The 20793-nt window shown below is 36.9% G+C and overlaps 1 protein-coding gene across 1 annotated transcript in view; it reads right to left on the bottom strand.

The window, feature by feature from the left end:
- Positions 1-19469, bottom strand: part of LOC139134221 (uncharacterized) — a 104099-nt gene extending 84630 nt beyond the window's left edge. The window contains exons 1-8 of the mRNA XM_070701133.1: positions 19418-19469; positions 17111-17350; positions 16521-16760; positions 7799-8041; positions 7228-7476; positions 5352-5597; positions 3639-3875; positions 2496-2627 (exon numbers count right to left, since the gene is read on the bottom strand). Coding sequence (XP_070557234.1) covers positions 2496-2627; positions 3639-3875; positions 5352-5597; positions 7228-7476; positions 7799-8041; positions 16521-16760; positions 17111-17350; positions 19418-19469 — 1639 coding nt within the window. The remainder of the gene's footprint in view (positions 1-2495; positions 2628-3638; positions 3876-5351; positions 5598-7227; positions 7477-7798; positions 8042-16520; positions 16761-17110; positions 17351-19417) is intronic.
- Between the last annotated feature and the right edge of the window lie 1324 nt (positions 19470-20793).

Below are 20793 nucleotides of genomic sequence, written 5' to 3'. Positions count from 1 at the left end.
TGATTAATATGACAATACGCAAGGGTACCTGGTATTTGCTCTCCGATAAACATCCGGTATAGAGGGTCGCGTACATGTCCGTCCCCCGGGGTGGGTGGGGTAGAAATGTCTTGGTCTCATCATGGACGTAAAAAAATTTTCTCAGCACAAGTTTTATACTTGCTATTGTTTATCTTATTTTAATACTTTTGACTACGATATGTATTGCCAATAAAGATTTATACTACCAATCTTTGGTGTGTTGGTCTTATGTTAGCACTGGTTTAGCAAAGATTTATATTTCCTTCTTTGTGTCCTTTGACAATCTTACGCGAGGTTTCGTCACTGTTTTGCGTCTATTATCTGATGCATTTGATATTATATTTTCTGTTATGGATGTCACTTTCCGTCAAATTCTTTAAAGTCCCATTAGCTGTATCTTCTGGCGATTTTTCCGTTAGTTTTGATTGAAATGATCACTGGCTCATGTTGAATAGCCTGTCAAATAACACAGAATCGCATATTATTCGGAAACATTATGTGCCCTACAACTAAATAACATGTGGTCTTACAACGAAAATTTCAATTTTTGTCCGGACAGAAATACAAACTCTGTTGATTGCAACGTAGGCATTCTTCTGCACCCGCGCGAGCCATTTACAGCAATTTCAAAATAAATATTCATTACTTATGCCCGGTACTTACGTCGTAGTCCTTTGTCCGAGCACGTTACGTAGCCAGATGTCTGGCAATCCACGACGCAATGTTGTTTTGATCCCGCAATAAACGTGAACTTGTACATCTCGCGTGATCGCGGCGTCATCATATCTGCGTTCTCCCAAGCACGCTCACAGTAAGTGAGGCTACCCACAATTCCTCTTGATTTGTTCACTCAGACATTTTTTGCTAAAGGCTTTTTCAATTTTATCAGTTTCTTAACAATTTTTAATTTAAAAATTAAATTCAGGATTATTTGTTAACACTATGTTCCAAAATTATTGATTATGTTTAAAATTCAAGAGTAAATTGAATGAGAAGTCGATGTTTGGAGGTGCTAAAAATTGCACACTTGTCAAGATACAGTTATCAGCAACTAAGATGGTCTCATCATACCACCTGTCAGACATGCAAATGTCCTTTGTTACGAACATTAAAAAAAATCAATACCCTTTCTATTGCCAACACAGATGCAACTTATTCCCTTAGTTTCCTTGAAAATATTGTGTATGGCTATCAAAAATCTATGTCGACAAAATTACAAAATTGCTATCTCCTCCGCGGAAAAGGGGTTGATCTTCTCATTATTCACAGTGAGAAATCAGAAAATTATGATGACCAGAACTATGTTGCCAGAATTTTGAAATATGGACCGAGTTGTTCTGTGTACATAAGAAATTTGCTTCAGTGAGTGATATCCGTGTGTACAGATCATGGAGAATTGTGGGTAGCCTCACTTACTGTGACGCTGAGCATGCCAGACGCACAGTAAGTGAGGCTACCAACAACTCCCCTTGATTTGTTCACTCAGACATTTTTGCTAAAAGCTTTTCAATTTATCAGTTTCTTAACAATTTTTAACTTACAATTTAAATTCAGGATTATTTGTTAAGACTATGTTCCAAAATTATTGATTATGTTTAAAATTCAAGAGTAAATTGAATGAGAAGGTGATGTTTGGAGATGCTAAAAATTGCACACTTGTCAAGATAAAGTTATCAGCAACTGAGATGGTCTCATCATACCACCTGTCAGACATGCAAATTTCCTTTGTTACGAACACTAAAAAAAATCAATACCCTTTCTTTTGCCAACACAGATGCAACTTATTCCCTTAGTTTCCTTGAAAGTATTGTGTATGGCTGTCAAAAATCTATGTCGACAAAATTACAAAATTGCTATCTCCTCCGTGGAAAAGGGGTTGATCTACTCATTATTCACAGTGAGAAATCAGAAAATTATGATGATCAGAACTATGTTGCCAGAATTTTGAAATATGGACCTAGTTGTTCTGTGTACAGAAGAAATTTGCTTCAGTTCAGTGAGTGATCTCCGTGTGTACAGATCATGGAGCATTGTAGGTAGACTCACTTACTGTGAGACGTCAACAAACGAGCTCGGAAGGGCAACACGTTTGAACAAAAATTAGCAGTTTTATGTGGCTATAACATCACTAATCATGTTTGTTTCTTCGTAAAACAACATTTTGCAACAAATATGAGCCTCCAACATGGAATTTTCCGAGATAAAAAACGGTCAAAAGTTTCAAATAATGGCCCTTTAAATGCAAAGAGTAACCCTTGCTATCAAAACGCCACAGCTGTCACGTATAAAAAGTGCTTACCGAATTATCTACCTTCTGATGCCAGAAGAAGGAGAATGCGGAAATTTAGCAATCGTATCACTGTTGTGTTGACAAGCTCAATTTCTAATACTATATTAAGTGTAATGTACAGATGCTTTTCTCTCAAAAAAAGCAAAAAAAAAAGTCTCGTTAACAAGGTACGCTGAACACTCACTTAGCTCCTTGCATACCACATCAGCGTCATTCATATCCCAGCCTTCATCACAAACGGTTTCCCATGCTCCATTATTATACATCTGAACACGGCCCTCACGCAACGTCAAACCATCTACGAGATGAATGTCAGCTGTAAGTGAAGACATTGAGCGCCAATATATTAACATTGGCGATTGATGAAGTGCTTGCAGGTAATACTCAAATACAACAATGATATTTAATGCAAGACGCTGAGTTCCAAAAATTGATGAGTAGCTTCCCTTTCTGATACATGAAAAAACACATTTAGTTTCATTATTAAGGTAAGCAGTATTGCAGATTCAAATAATTGCACTTGTGCTGTCAAAGATATAGCTTTTCTGTGAATATTAAAACAAACAAACGAGAGCATGCATGCTTGTGAATTCGCACGTTATTGAAAAGCGATCCAAGCAGATGGTGTTGCGATTGGACCGTATAGTAATATTTAGTTGTGTCTCTATGTTTAAAAATGCGCACAAATACGCGTCTTGTGTCTGCGTTGTCACTCTTTCTCTTCTGTTATGGTTAAGAGCCTGTAAATTTTAAATTTCCTGTTAAAGCAGGATTTTTTTTTTCGACTTGATGCAGGCATAAATGAATTACGCATCTAGTACGTGAACCTTTATGATGGACGACCCCTTAGCACCCCTCATTTATCCGAGGGTAGGACTAATAATCTAGCAACTCTATTAGGTTGTAGGGAATTTAAAAGGCTAGATATTTTTGCTGGGTCTCGTTCCGAGGGAAACCAAACGAGAAAGCATCATGGCTGATTACTGTTCCCATTGTATTTTCATGCTGCTTCACAACAGCTGGGCTTAGTACAAACATTTTATGCAGGATATCTGTATCACAATATGAAACACTTATTATTTTTCCTCCCTATCTTTGTATTCTGAATAATTTTTACATCTCCAAGGTCATTAGCTATGTGTTTAAAGATATTCTAACTAAGTTAACTACATTGAAAATGTCAGATACGAACCGCTTCAAACTGGTCAGCACTGATCAAACAGTTTGTGTGTTCCATATCATGAGATATCCTTGAGTTTACTAGTGTGCACGTGCACGCAAGTAACCGTAATACGATTAATTAATAAGAAAGAATAATTAAACATACCAGTAATAGTGACTGTGAAAGTACAGTTACCAATATTTCCAGATGAGTCCTTTGCAAATAGTGTGACTTCATGTGTACCAATGTATAGTTGAGGACGTGTATCAGCCCACGTAGGAAATTGTTTTTCAAGCGAATTATCCCATACAATTGGATCATCCCATGCAACATTGCCGTATGGCCCTGGATTAATTGCTTTACTTTTGTCTTCTGGACAGGTCAGCATCGGTGGCTCAGCATCTATAGTGCGTAATCAAAGATACTAAACGTAACAGATGTGTCCAACAATTCAAAAAGTTTACATATCAAATTCATGAATTCATTCAATCATGGAAGTTTTCCATGAAATGTTTTCGCACATAGAGTCAAAGTATGCGTTTAAAATATATCGAGCATGTGTTTTCAGTGTTACAGTAAATAGCAAAAAAATTCACAGTTCCTTTTCCAGTCAAAGGTATTCGTTAACTAACTCAAAAACTTTAAAGCAAGCCTACGTTTAAAGAATTTTTTTAAATTGAAATCTAAAATTGTATTCTGTCTAGAGTGTGAGTCCGATATAGTAGTAAAGTTGATTGTCATGTAAAATAATAAAGAACACAGAGAATTAAATTCACAGAATGACAGAAAATGTTGGACTGAAAAAGTGACTTAAACATTTTAAATCTTATCTATGCGCACACCTCCTATAAAATGTTTTTCTGTAATGTATGTTATCAGCGTACATAAAACGCTTCAATGGATTTAGATTCAAGGTAAGAAATCACACGTGTAGAACAACACGTGAACGAATTAATTAAAACTGCCATGGGCAAAAATACGATAGCCTTGAAGACAAATTGTGATTTTAAATACTATTGAAAAGATATTGATAGGCTGAAGGTCTTTCATATACCTCAAAGTACTAAAAAATATAGAAAATCTGCCAATACGGGGTGCGCAAGGATTCCACTAAAATACAGGATTTTAAACACTCTTTAGAACTTTGTCTGTATTCAAGTTGTCTAATCAAAGGAATCTCGCAATGTCACTTTAAACTGTGGTTTGTAATTATATAGACCATTTGCTTTCACGTATTTTGTAATTGTTCTTTCTCAGGGGAATAGTTGATTACTTTGATTACTTTTTTCTTTGCATCGCGTATAGTTTATTTAATATCATCATGGTAAGCAAACATCGGGTGTTCACAATAAGTTATTCCTTATTGGCTTATCGTATGCCTTTCCTTTTCAGACAAATGCAAATGTTTAAGGAAAGTGGACTGTTTACTAATAAACAATTTCTTATGAAACCGAACCATCCTTGAGACTGTATAAGGTATCCCATTACATTTTTCCCAGTATGCAATAATGCACATAAAACTTCTTGAAAGGTCTTTCAATGGAATTCATGTGAACCATTTTGCTAGTACGTGTCATTACTGCGCATTCCTAATTTCCTCGAAATCGAACTGTTCAATTACGATGACACTTTGTCGTTTCTGCAATCTAGGGCACACCTTAATGGAGTACAGCCATTTTAATATTATCCACATTATGCAGATCAACATATTCTGAGTAAGTCACAGAAAACTAATATGTCAAACATGCAGAGTATTCACACGCTCAAAATAACCGTCTGTAAAGAGTTCGATTACATTTTACCGACGGTCATTAAAATGAAAGCTAACTCTACACTTACACTAAAATGGCGCCTCTTGCCTAAAATTCACATACTTACCAATGACATACACTCTGTTGGAACAAAAGCGTGTGTTGCCAGAGGCATCTGTAGCACGATAAGTTATGGTGTAATTTCCAATTCCTAAGCGAACCCCAGGTTCCTTGTCAGGATACCTCACATCGGCAATTCTATCATTGTCCGTCACCGTTGGAACCGTCCAATTTACTGTAGCGTTTGGTAGGCCAGGCTCAGTGAACTGCTTGATGTCGATGTTGCAGTTTTCAAACATTGGTTTTTCATCATCTGAACAAGGATCAGCAAAATACATGTCATTTAATATGCTTTGTAGATCGATGACTCACTCCGAGAAATTAAGAACATGTCATTGACTCAGATGTCAATATTAGTATAGAATGACAGTGTGTTTAAGGTTTCCTGTTTTCTTCGTTTTTCAAGCCATTCCAAGTATTTTTTCTGGATTTCTAACTACATAGTAAGAGTGAAGGAATCTGATGACCTCCCAAAATTTTGTGGGACACTGAGGTAAGTTACATAATAGTTTACCTCGCCCCTTTGGACCATGTCACGCACTACATTAAACTCAAACACTCAGTTACTACTGAATTTCTGCATGGAGCTTTGTCAGGCAGTTACGTTTCAATATGACTATTCCCACCTGCCTTCAAGACATGACTAACTTTGGCATCATTGATTTACTTACACACTCAACATTATTGTATGTGATTGAGCTGTTCCCTATGTTCTGCATCATAAAAACCAAATAATGTGCATTCTTTTTGAAATTTTAGTCTTTTGCATTTGTAACGAAGGTATTGTTTTTTTGTATTGCCGATTTGAACCTAGCAGCTGTTGAGCGGGATTTGTTCAAGGGTGTTCCTATTTGTCCCTTTTAGTCTGCTCCACACTGGATCAATAAAAGCGATATTTTATGTTTTTGTAGACTAAAACATACAAAAAATAGGTGAGATATATACTAAATATTCACCTTTAACATACGTCCCCTGAATTCAGAGTTCGGATAACTTAGAAACCTGAGATATTATGTTGATTTGTTTGGACCTGAAAACTCTAATCAGTGAAACTTCACACTAACATTAACATTTAAGCAAAAATATTCCCATCAATCATTTGTGTACTTCCATTCACAAAAACAATAGACATGTTATGTTTATTTAGTTCTAAAATCATGCTCAACAACAAATTGTGCTACTACACATTCTACTAATCATACACAAACCTGGCATTTTCCATGTGGTCTAATAGGGAAACTGAGGCTGCTAGAATTCAGTCTGCTCTTGTTGCCAGCTCAGCAACCGACTGCATGTCGGAGGCAGATTGACATAAATTCGGAAGGACCCCGCCCATTCCTCAGACGGGCCGAAGGCACTGATCAGTTCCATAGCTAGGCCTTTTGGCTTAAGGTAGTATGCACCTCGAAAGTGAAAGACTTAAACTTTTGCTCTAACTTTCCTCAAGGAATCTTTCAATCATTCTCTTTCAAACTCAAAAATAAAAATTTGGGGTCACCGTGCAAATTTTGGTACTGGAGAAACAAATTACCCAAGATTTACCGATATTAGAAATTCAAAATGGCCGCCATCCCTGTGTTAATTATATGGAGAAAAATAAAAATTATCGAATTTCGAAAAACTAAGCCGGTAAAAAGGTTTCTTTCACCAAGAGTTTTAAAATGAACCCCCACACGTGGTATTTCAGAAGAGGATCGTAAAAGTTTGAGAGTCCGAATGTCTGTCCCCGAGGTGCGTTCTACCTTAACTTCACGGAAAGGAATTGAATGACAATGAGATGCTTGAACCAAATCTGATTTTTAGCTCTGGTGTGAAGTAGGAGAAAACACCTTCTCCTTTGCTGATAAAAGGTCTTTATGAATAAATAAAAGCTTACAACTCACCATATATGGATATGTTGAAAGAACAGGATTTTTCGTTATTGCTTGAATCGCTTATGAAGTAAAATACCGTAGTGTAATTCATTGGTAGTATACTCGGCATTCCAGGATGTAAGGTTCCCGTCACTGTCCAATTCAAAGAATTATCCCACTCCCAAGTTGGCGATGGCAAATGGACAGTCGCAATATTCTCATTTTTATCAGTGGATTGATCAAAATTTGACGGACACTCGATTTCAGGAAGCTGTTCATCTATGAAACAATGAATGTATGATAAGAACTACTGTTTCTATCAGTAATGGTATATTTTTGTAAACGTTTATGTATAACAAATTATTGCAAAATAAGTGTAAACATATTCAATACAAATGTTGGTAGTAACATCTTAACTGATTACTAAATTGATCTAATTTTACCAGGCTTGACTCAAAGTACTTGTAGATATACAGGTTAAGTGCAGATCACTTAGATACAGGCTCGCTTAAATTCTAATTTAATGCAGTGCGTTAAATATTTGAATTGACGATATCTATGCATTACATTCATGTCAAGATATAATACCAGATAAACTTACCCCTTACAGTAACGTCAAATGAACACGAATTGATATTGCCAGTCGTGTCTTCTGCATGGAGCACGACATTTGTGGTCCCGATTGGAAACTCATCACCAGACGACCATTTGCTGGTCACATTCACATTTTCGCCTGAATTGTCACTGGTATCAGGGGGGAGCCACTCAACTACAGCATTTGGCTTGTCTGGATCAGTAGTCACATTCTGGCTCCCTGGACAGCTGATACTCGGTTTCTCACCATCTGGAGCAAACAAAATATGCTCAATGCCATATCGTATAATGTATCAAACATGGGAAAGATACGATTCCGTATCTCTTTAACATGCAAATGATAGGGATTATCATGTTCTAAAATACTCTACAAAACGGTGAAGGTCATCAATGACAGAGTCCTATTGGTAAAAAGTCATTGAAATACAAGGATTCGAACACGAACTACGCCCCGTGCTTGCTTTCAGCTGTCTCCGAATGTAATTCATATCACGTTCAGTGCCACCAGAAGGACCCACTTTAATTCTAGTTTGATCAACAAATGTCTTCTCTACTCTGCACATTGTCTAGGGAATCCCGATTTTTCTTGTACTTAGGTCTCTATCTCCTGTTTAAGGCAACATTAGTTGTATGTGCTTCTCTGAAACATACTCAATTTACAAGTCGTGCCTGAGAGTTGTAGTCGCACTGCAAAACATTCTCTCTCTCTCTCTCTCTCTCTCTCTCTCTCTCTCTCTCTCTCTCTCTCTCTCTCTCTCTCTCTCTCTCTCTCTCTCTCGTTAAAAGTCAACAGAACTCGAAAGCACGGAGTTACAGACTAATTCTGGGTACAAACTATTCTTATAAATAATTAAATAATAATAATTACAAAATGGAAATATACCTTTCATAATATTGAATCGCCTGTCCATAACTTTTTTGTTATTTAATAACTAAGTTTAATTTTAATGTCGATTTTGATGTATTTGCATTTATGTAAAGCTTCAGTAGGTTGAGATGCGCGTGTAAAAACAAGTGCAGGTTGATTGCACGAATCGTTTCTGACAGTAGGTGTATGTGATTTAACAAGCTTCAGCGTGTGTGTACTCATCGAATCACGGTCATTCTTTATATGAGTCAGCTTATAGTTATTAATACCAGATTACGGGTACGTTTGCAGGTAATTCAGGCAAACATCGGATCTACGTGGATGACATACAAAAATCACCAAGTTTTAGTTGACGTGATAATATGACATTAAACTGGTCCAATAATCATTTTCATTCAACGTAATACATACCAGGTCCATGGGACATTTGAGATTTATAAATTTAAGTAGGACCATCCTGAACCACTGATAGTTAGTGGTGGTACCAGGTGTCCGGGATGGGTAAGCGTACCCTGCTAGCATGCTACACCCGTCAGGATTGGTCCCAAAAATTGTCTAATATGTATGAAGTGATACAGTATATGAATCACTGTTATAAGTCAAAGCCGGGAATGCTGTCGCTAATCATTTGAGTGACCGAGGTGTCATATTTGGCCACAATGTCATTATATCGACCGTAGAACTTTTTGAAAATCCTCACGAGTCTTTTGGATGTATATCCCTGTCTCACTAGTTTTGATACTAATAACCTGTGTGTCATTTGAAAATCCGCGTAGGAATCACAAGCCCTACAATATCTGAGCAGTTGAGACTCTTACACACCATAAGCAGGTGTAGATGGAATATTACTTGATAAGTGGGGATAATTTATGGTTTCAAAATCAAAATCATCCCTTTTGTCATACAGCTTGGTGTGTAGCCCATTAGTACCACTTGCAGGAACAGATCAAGATATGAAGTTGAGTTCCTACTCTCAGTTGTTTCTTTGATTTCCAATTCATCAGGGTATATATGATGTAAGTAATTTGATATGTCTGGATTGTTTAGACTTATCAGATCATCAATATATCTGTGCGTGTTGTTAAAACGCCTTGCAAGTTTTTTAGACCTGCTTTGTAGAGAGATTGTAGGAACTCTGCTTCATATGAATAGAGAAATAAGTCAGCAAGAAGTGGTGCACAATTTGTACCCATTGGTATGCCGATAGATTGTTGAAAGGTCATACCACCAAACTTAACAAATATGTTGTCGATTAAGAAATTAAGCATGTTAATAATTTCTTCATCTGTGTATTTGTGCTGGGCATCCATGTTGTTACTAAAATAACCTGACCCATGTTTGATGATAATGTATTGGTACCTTCTACTGCCATTTTATGCAGGAAAGCTTGTTTAACAAGAGATGACAGCCTTGTTTTAAGTTTATCGTGGGGAATTGTGGTGTATAGTGTGGAAAAGTCAAATGTTCGGATTGACCTGTACTTGTTTTTCTTGACTCTTAAATCAAGCAACAATTCCTTGGAATTTTTTAATATCCACATTTGATTCAACCCACTCGTTTCATACACTTTGTCACAATATCGAAAAAGACCATTTTTGATGGTTGTTAAAATTATAGTCAATAATTGTGACAGATGTTTAGTAGTGCATTTGCTTGATCCTGCAATAAACCGATGTTTGTAAGGGTTCTTGTGCAGTTTAGGTATCCAATACAACATAGGCAGTGTTTTGTCCTTCTCTTTCAAAGGAATGCCAAATTCACTGAGCATAGATGAATGGTTTGAAAAAAATATCTTCATCAGAAAGGGAGGAAAGACTATAGGTTGTATTACTCTTATCTGAATGAAGATTTAATTCATCTATTATACACTGGATATAATAATTTCTACAGACAAAGATAATGTTGTTTGAAGCTTTGTCTGCAGGAACTACAACATATTCGTTGTGTAAAGCATCAAGGCATGCTTTGACAGACGGGTCATCTAATACTGAGGAAGAATTTACTCCTTTAGTGGGAGAACGGAGATGTGAAATACGTGATTTTAATTTGTCTCTGACTTTGCTCAGCCAGTCAGAGAGGCATTCCACATCAACTTCCTCAACTGCAGCCCACTGTCTTGCATATTGTTCGGCGCCATCATCTATGATAATTTTGAATTAAATTTCCAGCTAATATTTTGTGCCTCCCGATATTATCGGCCATATTAAAAGAGTTGCCGGAGTTTGCTGTTGGTAATGATTGACAGGTCACCAGTTATTATGTGACAAAGGCAAAGGATGTGCGACTTGATGACGCTCTGATCACAATTGATAACAAAGTACTCTGATACATTTTGTTGTACCGAAAGTGAGTACTGTATGTTTAAACACGTGTCCATGTTTAGTGTTTTTTGTTAGTATCGCCTCTTGCAATTTGAGGAGATAGTGTAATTATTAACCTTATACCGACCTATAGAATAGGTCAAAAGGGAAGGGCAGTTTTGGCATTGGATTAATGTTGAAACTGACAGAATCACAGAAAATCTATTTCGTCAACGAAATACCAATTTTAACCTGGACGCGTTATCCATATGTCCGATTGATAACTTGCCAAAAGTGAATGAGCCTAATATGAGTGCACGATTAACTATCGATGAGAGTTTACGTATAAAATCTACATAAAAGAATACAGAAATGTCATCTTCCGAAAGCGGGCATCCTACAAACAGTTTTCTTCAGACGATACTATGCACTGTCATTAGCAATAACACGTCTTATAGGTGAAATTTTCAATTTTTCATCTGCGAGAGACCAATATCCTTCAAGTTGGAGTTCATGAAAATCTCGATCTCAAAATTGTTTGGCCAAATTAAAGTTGGGATCTCCATTTACTTGACCCGTCACCCTGTCTGTGTGGTCACTTTGCGGCGCACACAAGGATCCCCTAGCTACGATGGGATAAGGCATCAACATTGTTATAGCAACAGCGGGAAAAGCATATCCGCGTAGGGGAAGTGGGGCTACGCTGTAACCAAGACATCTATATTGACACCGAAATATTACGTAAATTTCAATAAGGTGACAACTGTATTACCCCTATTTGTAACAATCAACCCTATTTGTAACAAAATTTAATTTTCAAAAAAACTTTGCCGTATATGTTGAAATATTAATAAAATATGCATATTTGTATGTTTGAGGGCAATTTTCTTTTTTTTCCTTGTCAAAACTCATTTTTCCGAAACTGCTTTTGTTACAAATTGGGTTGATTGTTACAAATAGGGGTGACATGTATCACCCCTATTTGTAACAATCAACCCTATTTGTAACAAAATTTAATTTTCAAAAAAACTTTGCCATATATGTTGAAATATTAATGAAATATGCATATTTGTATGTTTGAGGGCAATTTTTTTTTCCTTGTCAAAACTCATTTTTCCGAAACTGCTTTTGTTACAAATTGGGTTGATTGTTACAAATAGGGGTGACATATGTCAACCCTATTTGTAACAATCAACCCTATTTGTAACAAAACCTAAATTTCAAAGAAACTTGGCCGTATTTGATGAAATCTTGATGAAATATACATATAAGTATGTTCGGGGGCAATTTTCTTTGTTTTCCTTGTGAAACTCATTTGTACGAAAATGCTCGTGAGATTAAATTTCGTTGTGCAGGTTCCTAGGGATAAGAGCCCTACTCGTAAGATATAATCAAGTCGTGCAGATACATGCCAAAGGTTTGTTTCGGGGCAATTTTCCCCAATTTCGGTCGAAAATGTTAAAAATCTTGTTTTCTGACCGAAATCATACTAAACCTATATGGGGTTAACTTTTGTTACAAATTGGGTTGATTGTTACAAAGAGGGTTGACGTGTCAACCCTATTTGTAACAATCAACCCTATTTGTAACAAAGTTTAACCAATTTGTAACAAAACATCTTTTAAAAGAAACTTGGCCGTATTTGACGAAATCTTGATGAAATATACATATTTATATGTTTGGGGCAATTTTTATTTTTTTTCCATGTCGAAACTCATTTTTTTCCGAAAATGCTCGTTAGATTAAATGTTGTTGTGCAGGTTGCCTAGTATAAGAGGCCTACTCGTAACATATAATCGAGTTGTGCAGATACATGCCAAAGGTTTTTTCGGGGCAATTTTCCCCAATTTCGGTCGAAAATGTTAAAAATCTTGTTTTCTGACCAAAATCATACTAAACCTATATGGGGTTAACTTTTGTTACAAATTGGGTTGATTGTTACAAATAGGGTTGACGTGTCAACCCTATTTGTAACAATCAACCCTATTTGTAACAATCAACCCTATTTGTAACAAAGTTTAACCAATTTGTGACAAAAGCTAATTTTCAAAAAAAACTTGGCCGTATTTGATGAAATCTTGATGAAATATACATATTAGTATTTTCGGGGGCAATTTTCTTTGTTTTTTCCATGTCGAAACTCATTTAACTACTCATTAGATAAAATTTTCGGCTCGCGGTTTTTAGGGATAAAGGCCTCCATCTAACAGGTAATCATTTTTTTCAGATACATGCCAAATTTTGGTGGGCGGCATCAGTCACTAATTTTGGTCAAAAATGCAAAACAAATCTTCTTTACTGACAGAAGTCATACTAACCCTATTTGTATCAAAAGTTAACGCTATTTGTAATTCGTAAAACCAAAAAAAAAAATTTTGCTCTTCCAATAACATGGTTTCAAAACAGGGCAGGTAGGTCGGCTGGTTTTTTTCCCCTATATTTTCTTTTAAATATGCACTTTTCAGGGGTCCAGGGCGATCTAATACTTACCACAACATTTCCAGAAAAAGCGTATCATACATATTAAAGGACTAAATACATAAAAGACGTCGACGTCCCAAGCAAAAATCAAATATCAGGTGACGAACACGTGATTTTACGGGGGGTTTCTGTCTTTTTGTTACTTCCGTGTTTACGTTGCGCTAAAAAGTTTTGGGTCGCAGGCAAAAAAATAGGGTAGGTCGGGTTATCGGAACACGACAACTTTTTTCTTTTGCCTATCCTATCCATCTGCAGGCCACCGAGACTTTGGTCGGCCTCTGTAAAGGATGCTTCATAGTAACTTAAATCATCATCAAACTTTAAATTTTAAAAAACTTTCAATCACGTCGGCTTTGAGTTCGATATTTTCCTCCTTCAGTAGTATTTTTCTCAATATTACCTCAATAATAATGCCGTACAGCAATGGCAATGCCGTAAAATCGATAATTTTATCAAGCTTCAGCAGCCGAAAACCACATGGAATTAAGGCAGAAAGGACCCATCATGTAGTTACTCATAATCCAAGCCAGGCACAGATAGGTGAGACACTACACATATGGTGTCCAAAGCTAGATAGTGGAGTCGTTTATGTTCCAGATACCTTCGATCTGGTATTTGACCGTATAGTATCGGTCACCCAAATAACCGAGTAGTTTAGAATATCACAAAAAATATAATCAAGTGCATTGTTTTACAATTCGAGGGACAGATACCTCTGGAAGTGAGTAATCATAATTTATTGAATGTTATCGTGATCCCTATGAACATAAAAAGTAGAGATGAAACGTGATTCTGAAGAGTATTCAGAACGAAAATCTCCGAATCTAAAAAGGGTGCGGCCGATGCAGATAATAACATCGTTTATGATAGTCTACCTCTTGAGGTTTATGATACGAAATATGCCATGCACTTGACTCATCCCTTCATCAAAGGTCATAGGGTTACTTATCCATCAGCGCTCGGCAGCAACATCGAGTGGGAAATTACCCTTGTGTGTTTGTCTTCCAGTTAATTGTGTTTGATTTCATCAAATACGGCCAAGTTTTTTTTGAAAATTAGCTTTTGTCACAAATTGGTTAAGTTTTGTTACAAATAGGGTTGATTGTTACAAATAGGGTTGATTGTTACAAATAGGGTTGACACGTCAACCCTATTTGTAACTATCAACCCAATTTGTAACAAACTTTAACCCCATATAGGTTAAGTAAGATTTCGGTCAGAAAACAAGATTTTAAACATTTTTGACCGAAATTGGTGAAAATTGGCCCGAAACAAACTTCTGGCATATATCTGCACGACTTGATTATATCTTACGAGTAGGTCTCTTATCCCTAGGAACCTGCACAACAACATTTAATCTAACGAGCATTTTCGGAAAAAAATGAGTTTCGACATGGAAAAAAATAAAAATTGCCCCAAACATATAAATATGTATATTTCATCAATATTTCATCAAATACGGCCAAGTTTCTTTTAAAAGATGATTTTGTTACAAATTGGTTAAACTTTGTTACAAATAGGGTGATTGTTACAAATAGGGTTGACACGTCAACCCTATTTGTAACAATCAACCCAATTTGTAACAAAAGTTAACCCAATATAGGTTTAGTATGATTTCGGTCAGAAAACAAGATTTTTAACATTTTTGACCGAAATTGGTGAAAATTGCCCCGAAACAAACCTATCTGCACAACTCGATTATATCTTACGAGTAGGCCTCTTATACTAGGCAACCTGCACAACGAAAGTTAATCTAACGAGCATTTTCGAAAAAAATGAGTTTCGACAAGGAAAAAATAAAAATTGCCCCAAAACATACTAATATGTATATTTCATCAAGATTTCATCAAATACGGCCAAGTTTTTTAGAAAATTAGGTTTTGTTTCAAGTTGGTTAAATTTTGTTACAAATAGGGTTGATTGTTACAAATAGGGTTGACACGTCAACCCTATTTGTAACAATCAACCCAATTTGTAACAAAAGTTAACCCCATATAGGTTTAGTATGATTTTGGTCAGAAAACAAGATTTTTAACATTTTCGACCGAAATTGGGGAAAATTGCCCCGAAAAAACCTTTGGCATGTATCTGCACAACTCGATTATATGTTACGAGTAGGCCTCTTATACTAGGCAACCTGCACAACGAAAGTTAATCTAACGAGCATTTTCGGAAAAAATAAGTTTCGACAAGGAAAAAATAAAAATTGCCCCAAAACATACTAATATGTATATTTCATCAAGATTTCATCTAATACGGCCATGTTGTTTAGAAAATTAGGTTTTGTTTCAAGTTGGTATAAATTTTGTTACAAATAGGGTTGATTGTTACAAATAGGGTTGACACGTCAACCCTATTTGTAACAATCAACCCAATTTGTAACAAAAGTTAACCCCATATAGGTTTAGTATGATTTCGGTCAGAAAACAAGATTTTTAACATTTTTGACCGAAAATGGTGAAAATTGCCCCGAAACAAACCTTTGGCATGTATCTGCACGACTTGATTATATCTTACGAGTAGGTCTCTTATCCCTAGGAACCTGCACAACGAAATTTAATCTCACGAGCATTTTCGTACAAATGAGTTTCAACAAGGAAAACAAAGAAAATTGCCCCCGAACATACTTATATGTATATTTCATCATGATTTCATCAAATACGGCCAAGTTTCTTTGAAATTTAGGTTTTGTTACAAATAGGGTTGATTGTTACAAATAGGGTTGACAAATGTCACCCCTATTTGTAACAATCAACCAAATTTGTAACAAAAGAAGTTTCGGAAAAATGAGTTTTGACAAGGAAAAAAAAAGAAAATTGCCCTCAAACATACAAATATGCATATTTCATTAATATTTCAACATATATGGCAAAGTTTTTTTGAAATTAAATTTTGTTACAATAGGGTTGATTGTTACAAATAGGGGTAATACAACAACTATCCTAATACACATTACTAAAAGCGCTGTTTGATGATGACACTCTAGGGCTTTCGAGCAGGGAAAATATGTTCGGTGATTCATGGAAAATATATTGAAATCATTCGTAAGTAAACGTGGCTGTTACTGTGTGCACACTTACCAAATATAGTGAACCGAGGACTGCAACTGGCAGAGTTGCCAGAAGGGTCCGTGGCAGTGTACTCGATTATCACGCTGCTTTTCATTACATACTGGGTACCATCTTCACTATCCCGGGATAGCGTCACCTCTCCCGAGTTATCTGTCGCCCCGGGTTGATAATGTATTACTGCAAATCTTTCCCCTGGGTCTGTTTGTACGCTTTGTTCATCCACACAATCAAGCTCCGGATCTTCATCGTCTGGGGATAAAGTTGAGAGAAATGGGGAGCGATTTACCTATGAGTAGCTTCAGAGATATAAAACAACTATTCTTGCAGTCTACACGAACCTGCCTGACATGTGATCAGTTGTATAATTTGAATCTTGATAAAAAATCGTATTATTATAAGAGGTGCTGCAGGCAGATTTGACAGAGATATCGTTGACATTGTTTAACGATTGAAAAAAGTTCTCTGTGCACGTGACCGCACATGAATTACTTAACTAATAATTGCATGCTAATATATATATATATATATATATATATATATATATATATATATATATATATATATATATATATATATATATATATATTTCTGTTACGCACCTATAATAGTTACGTAGAACTTGCAATTTACGGTGTGTCTTGTATCTTTGACGGTATATTCCACTTCAGTAGTCCCAATTGGAAATTCATGATTTGGATGAAAGTTCTGGGTCAAGATAATATCATGTGAATTATCATGAGGCACTGGTTCCTGCCAATTTACATTACGCACTGCTCTGCCATCTGTATGTTCTGTTAAACTCTGTGGACAATCCGGGTTGAATATTGGTGGCTCGTTGTCTGTTAGAGAAATTCAAGACGTGAAGGTTACATGTTACACAAAATTTTCTGTGTCAAAAAGGGTTGTGCACATCATGTAAAAACGGGAAAACTTGACTTCTTCGTGGATTAGAATCTCAGCAGGCCATCTAAATCTGCCTTCCCTATATTTAACCCTGCTATATGCAACATGTATTTCACTGTCAACTCAACAACAATGGCATATGTATAAGCGTATCTCTGATAACAATAATTTAATAATTTGTTTCACCTAGATGAATTATGATCACAAATCAAACATATAAAAATAAGTGCAATGGTTGTATACAATCAGTGTTTTACGAAACTAGGGGAAAGGCTAGAAAACATCTTCTACGCACTAATGCGGTGTAGCCCGCTGTCTTTGCTGGAGGTCCATATATTTTTCCTGTATGGCTTTGTTGTGTGGAGCGGTACTTGTTTGTTGTCTATCTGTGCTGTGCTGTTTGTATTTGTTTTATCGGCTTTTTCTCTTTGGCACTTATGATTTTCATGTAGATTATGTGGCTATGTACTATTGTTCTGATTTGCAGGCTTGAAATGTTGTCCCATCCTAGGTCCCGTAGCTTTACGTACGTCAATATGTGAGATAAAGTTTTCAACATCACAAATTATAAAGGCCATGTATAAACAATGTGATACTCTGTCACTTAAATAATTCTTGAGAAGAATTGCTAAAACTGCTGAACTGCTGCTGAAATTTTGTTTGCAAAATGTTCACCCACATGAACAGAAAAATCGTTAAAATCTTCAATAATTTGTTTCAAGTATGTATGTATGTATGTATGTATGTATATATATATATATATATATATATATATATATATATATATATGTATGTATGTATGTATGTATGTATGTATGTATGTATGTATGTATGTATGTATGTATGTATGTATGTATGTATGTATGTATGTATGTATGTATGTATGTGTGTGTGTGTGTGTGTGTGTGTGTGTACTATAGACATCTCGTACAGCAATGGGCACCCCGTGTGCTTTATCTTACGCAAATATTTGATGAGGTGGTGGATGCATAGGAACAATTTTACACCTTAGTGTCAAGAAGTAACAGACCGTTTTTTCGATGACCTGGCAGCTCTATCCGCTTTATCGGAAAGAGAACGTCACTGTTTTGTCAACCAAATCAACCTGCGCCACGACAAAATCAACTTCACAGCAGACATCAGTAAAACATATATCCCATTCCTGGATGTAAGACTCTACCTCATGGACAATAGACTGGAAACTGACTTATACAGGAAACCTTTTAGCAGTCACCGTTATTTACCACCAAAGAGTTGCTATCCATCTCACACATGTAGATCAAATTTCTTTTCAGGTTCACTTAGAATTCGACGTATTTGCAGTAAACCTGAATGGGGTAATGTGAGATTAAGGGAATTCACCAGCTACCTTAAACTCTGCATCTACAGGACAAAAACCACCAAACAACAGATTACAAAGGCAAGTATACCATCTCTTCAGGCCTCGTCATGATTCAGTACACTACAAACCCAAAACACCTCCTGGTATACCCTGGGTGTCAACATGTGATCCTCTTCAAACTAAAACCTCGTCAAATCCGTATAGAAAATCACATCATTTTAAAGTCATCGAACCGTATGACAAGGGTGATGCCAGAATTCCTCATCATCGCATTCCGTAGACCAACAACAATCGGGAACTTCCTCCACCAAAACCGGCTTAAACATACAAAATCAGCCCAAATATTTTGGGGCTGTAAACCTTGTCATACTCCTCGATGTCCTTGCAGTCATCGAAAACACCAAACTACAGGTGCCTCATTTCCAATTAAGGATGACGTCAACTGCAACTGCAAGTGATGTCATATATGCTCTAACTTGTCGGACTTGTCTAATTCAATATGTAGGGAGAACATATAAACCATTTCACAAGAGACGTAATGGTCACAACTAAAATATCAAAACTAACAAAGTCGACAGATAAGCTTAACCGTATGTTGTGAAGACACCTGAATATTCCATCATAGACAATGCTCTCTAGTACCGTACGTCCCTCCACCCACCGGTCTGGCAACGCTGATTTTCCTTGTTCGGGTGCGTGTTACGGATAAACATATCGTTTACACATAATCCGATAATCCCTGACACAAGTACCTTTGCGTAACTGTGAGTGAAGTATGAATATTCATTACAAACATGCTAATTTAACCCTGACAACCAAGATGCAACACGGTATTTCTTACTGCGCCCGCGCTAACTAAACTTTACGTCAGCTCCCCAGAATCAAAACAAACCATTTCCACCGCACACGTAAAGATGTCGTCTAATGACTTCGCTGAGTTAGATGAAAAGATAGATTGGGGATTCGTTTTTGAAGAGGCCGAGATTATAGCTGACCCTGATGTCGAACTGGATGAAACTCGTGATTTTGCTGAGAGTACATGTGACGGTGACGCGAACGTGAACGCGTAACGTCACGAATTTCTGCGATGATGTCATCGACTTGTGCGTACGTTCTTCACGTACACGGAGCCGGCGTCGCGTATTTACGTGGAGACAGCTGTTTTCACGTAATTTGTAAACGTGTAAATTTATTCTCATCTTTAGGTATCAAAACATGGTAAAAACTGTGAATCACTCATGCAGTTGTTAGTTGGATATATGATAGTGACATCCTCAAAGATATTCATGTATTTTCGTTATTTTTATGTGCAATTTCTTCGTCGATTTGCGGCATACGGGCAAACCATTGACCTATCCCTGTGATGCAGAAACAGACTACGTGGACCCAAGCCGGGCCGAATCATTTCTTGCGCGTGCCACAAGAACGGTTGGCGTAATGCGTAGCCTAGACTCTCCACAGTCGCTGTGCCTTGTTTTGTGCGCGCCCACGATGGGCCTGCATTCGAAGGCTACGCTGTGCTAGCTGTGACCACGCGCTGCCAGACACAGCGACTGTCAGTTCTTGCAAGTATATGAATATTCATAAGGGTAGTGTCGTCAAAAGAAACAACTATCTAACTGGGCGGAGAAAATTTGTACTAGTAGCTGGTAGACTTGTATACGCAGTATGTTTTTATTTTTCATTTTTAATTTTATTTGGCTATGGTACTTGTCATTTTTTTGATTAACGGATGTGTGGAGTTCTATAAAGTACCCGGATCAGGCAGAAATCCGACCGGTCGCTTGCAAGAACGTCCAGACCCTGGGATTCGCGTCGCGTCTCTGAAGGCGCGCGCGTGTTCCAACAGGGAAGAACGCGAATCGCAGGGTTGCCAGACTATGCGTAGCCAAACGGACTTTTGCACGCGAACGTGTACGCCAACGCCAACGTGGATTCTACGCGTTCACGTTCACGTAAAACGTGTAGCCGAACCTCTCTATTGTCCGAGACGCGACAATACCGTAGCGTACGATGTACGAGGACATAAATCCCGGT

The sequence above is a fragment of the Ptychodera flava genome, chromosome 6 (assembly GCF_041260155.1).
Source record: "Ptychodera flava strain L36383 chromosome 6, AS_Pfla_20210202, whole genome shotgun sequence".
Lineage (NCBI taxonomy): Eukaryota > Metazoa > Hemichordata > Enteropneusta > Ptychoderidae > Ptychodera > Ptychodera flava.
The sequence above is the reverse complement of the archived record's forward strand: the minus strand, read 5'-3'. Positions and strand labels throughout refer to the sequence as shown.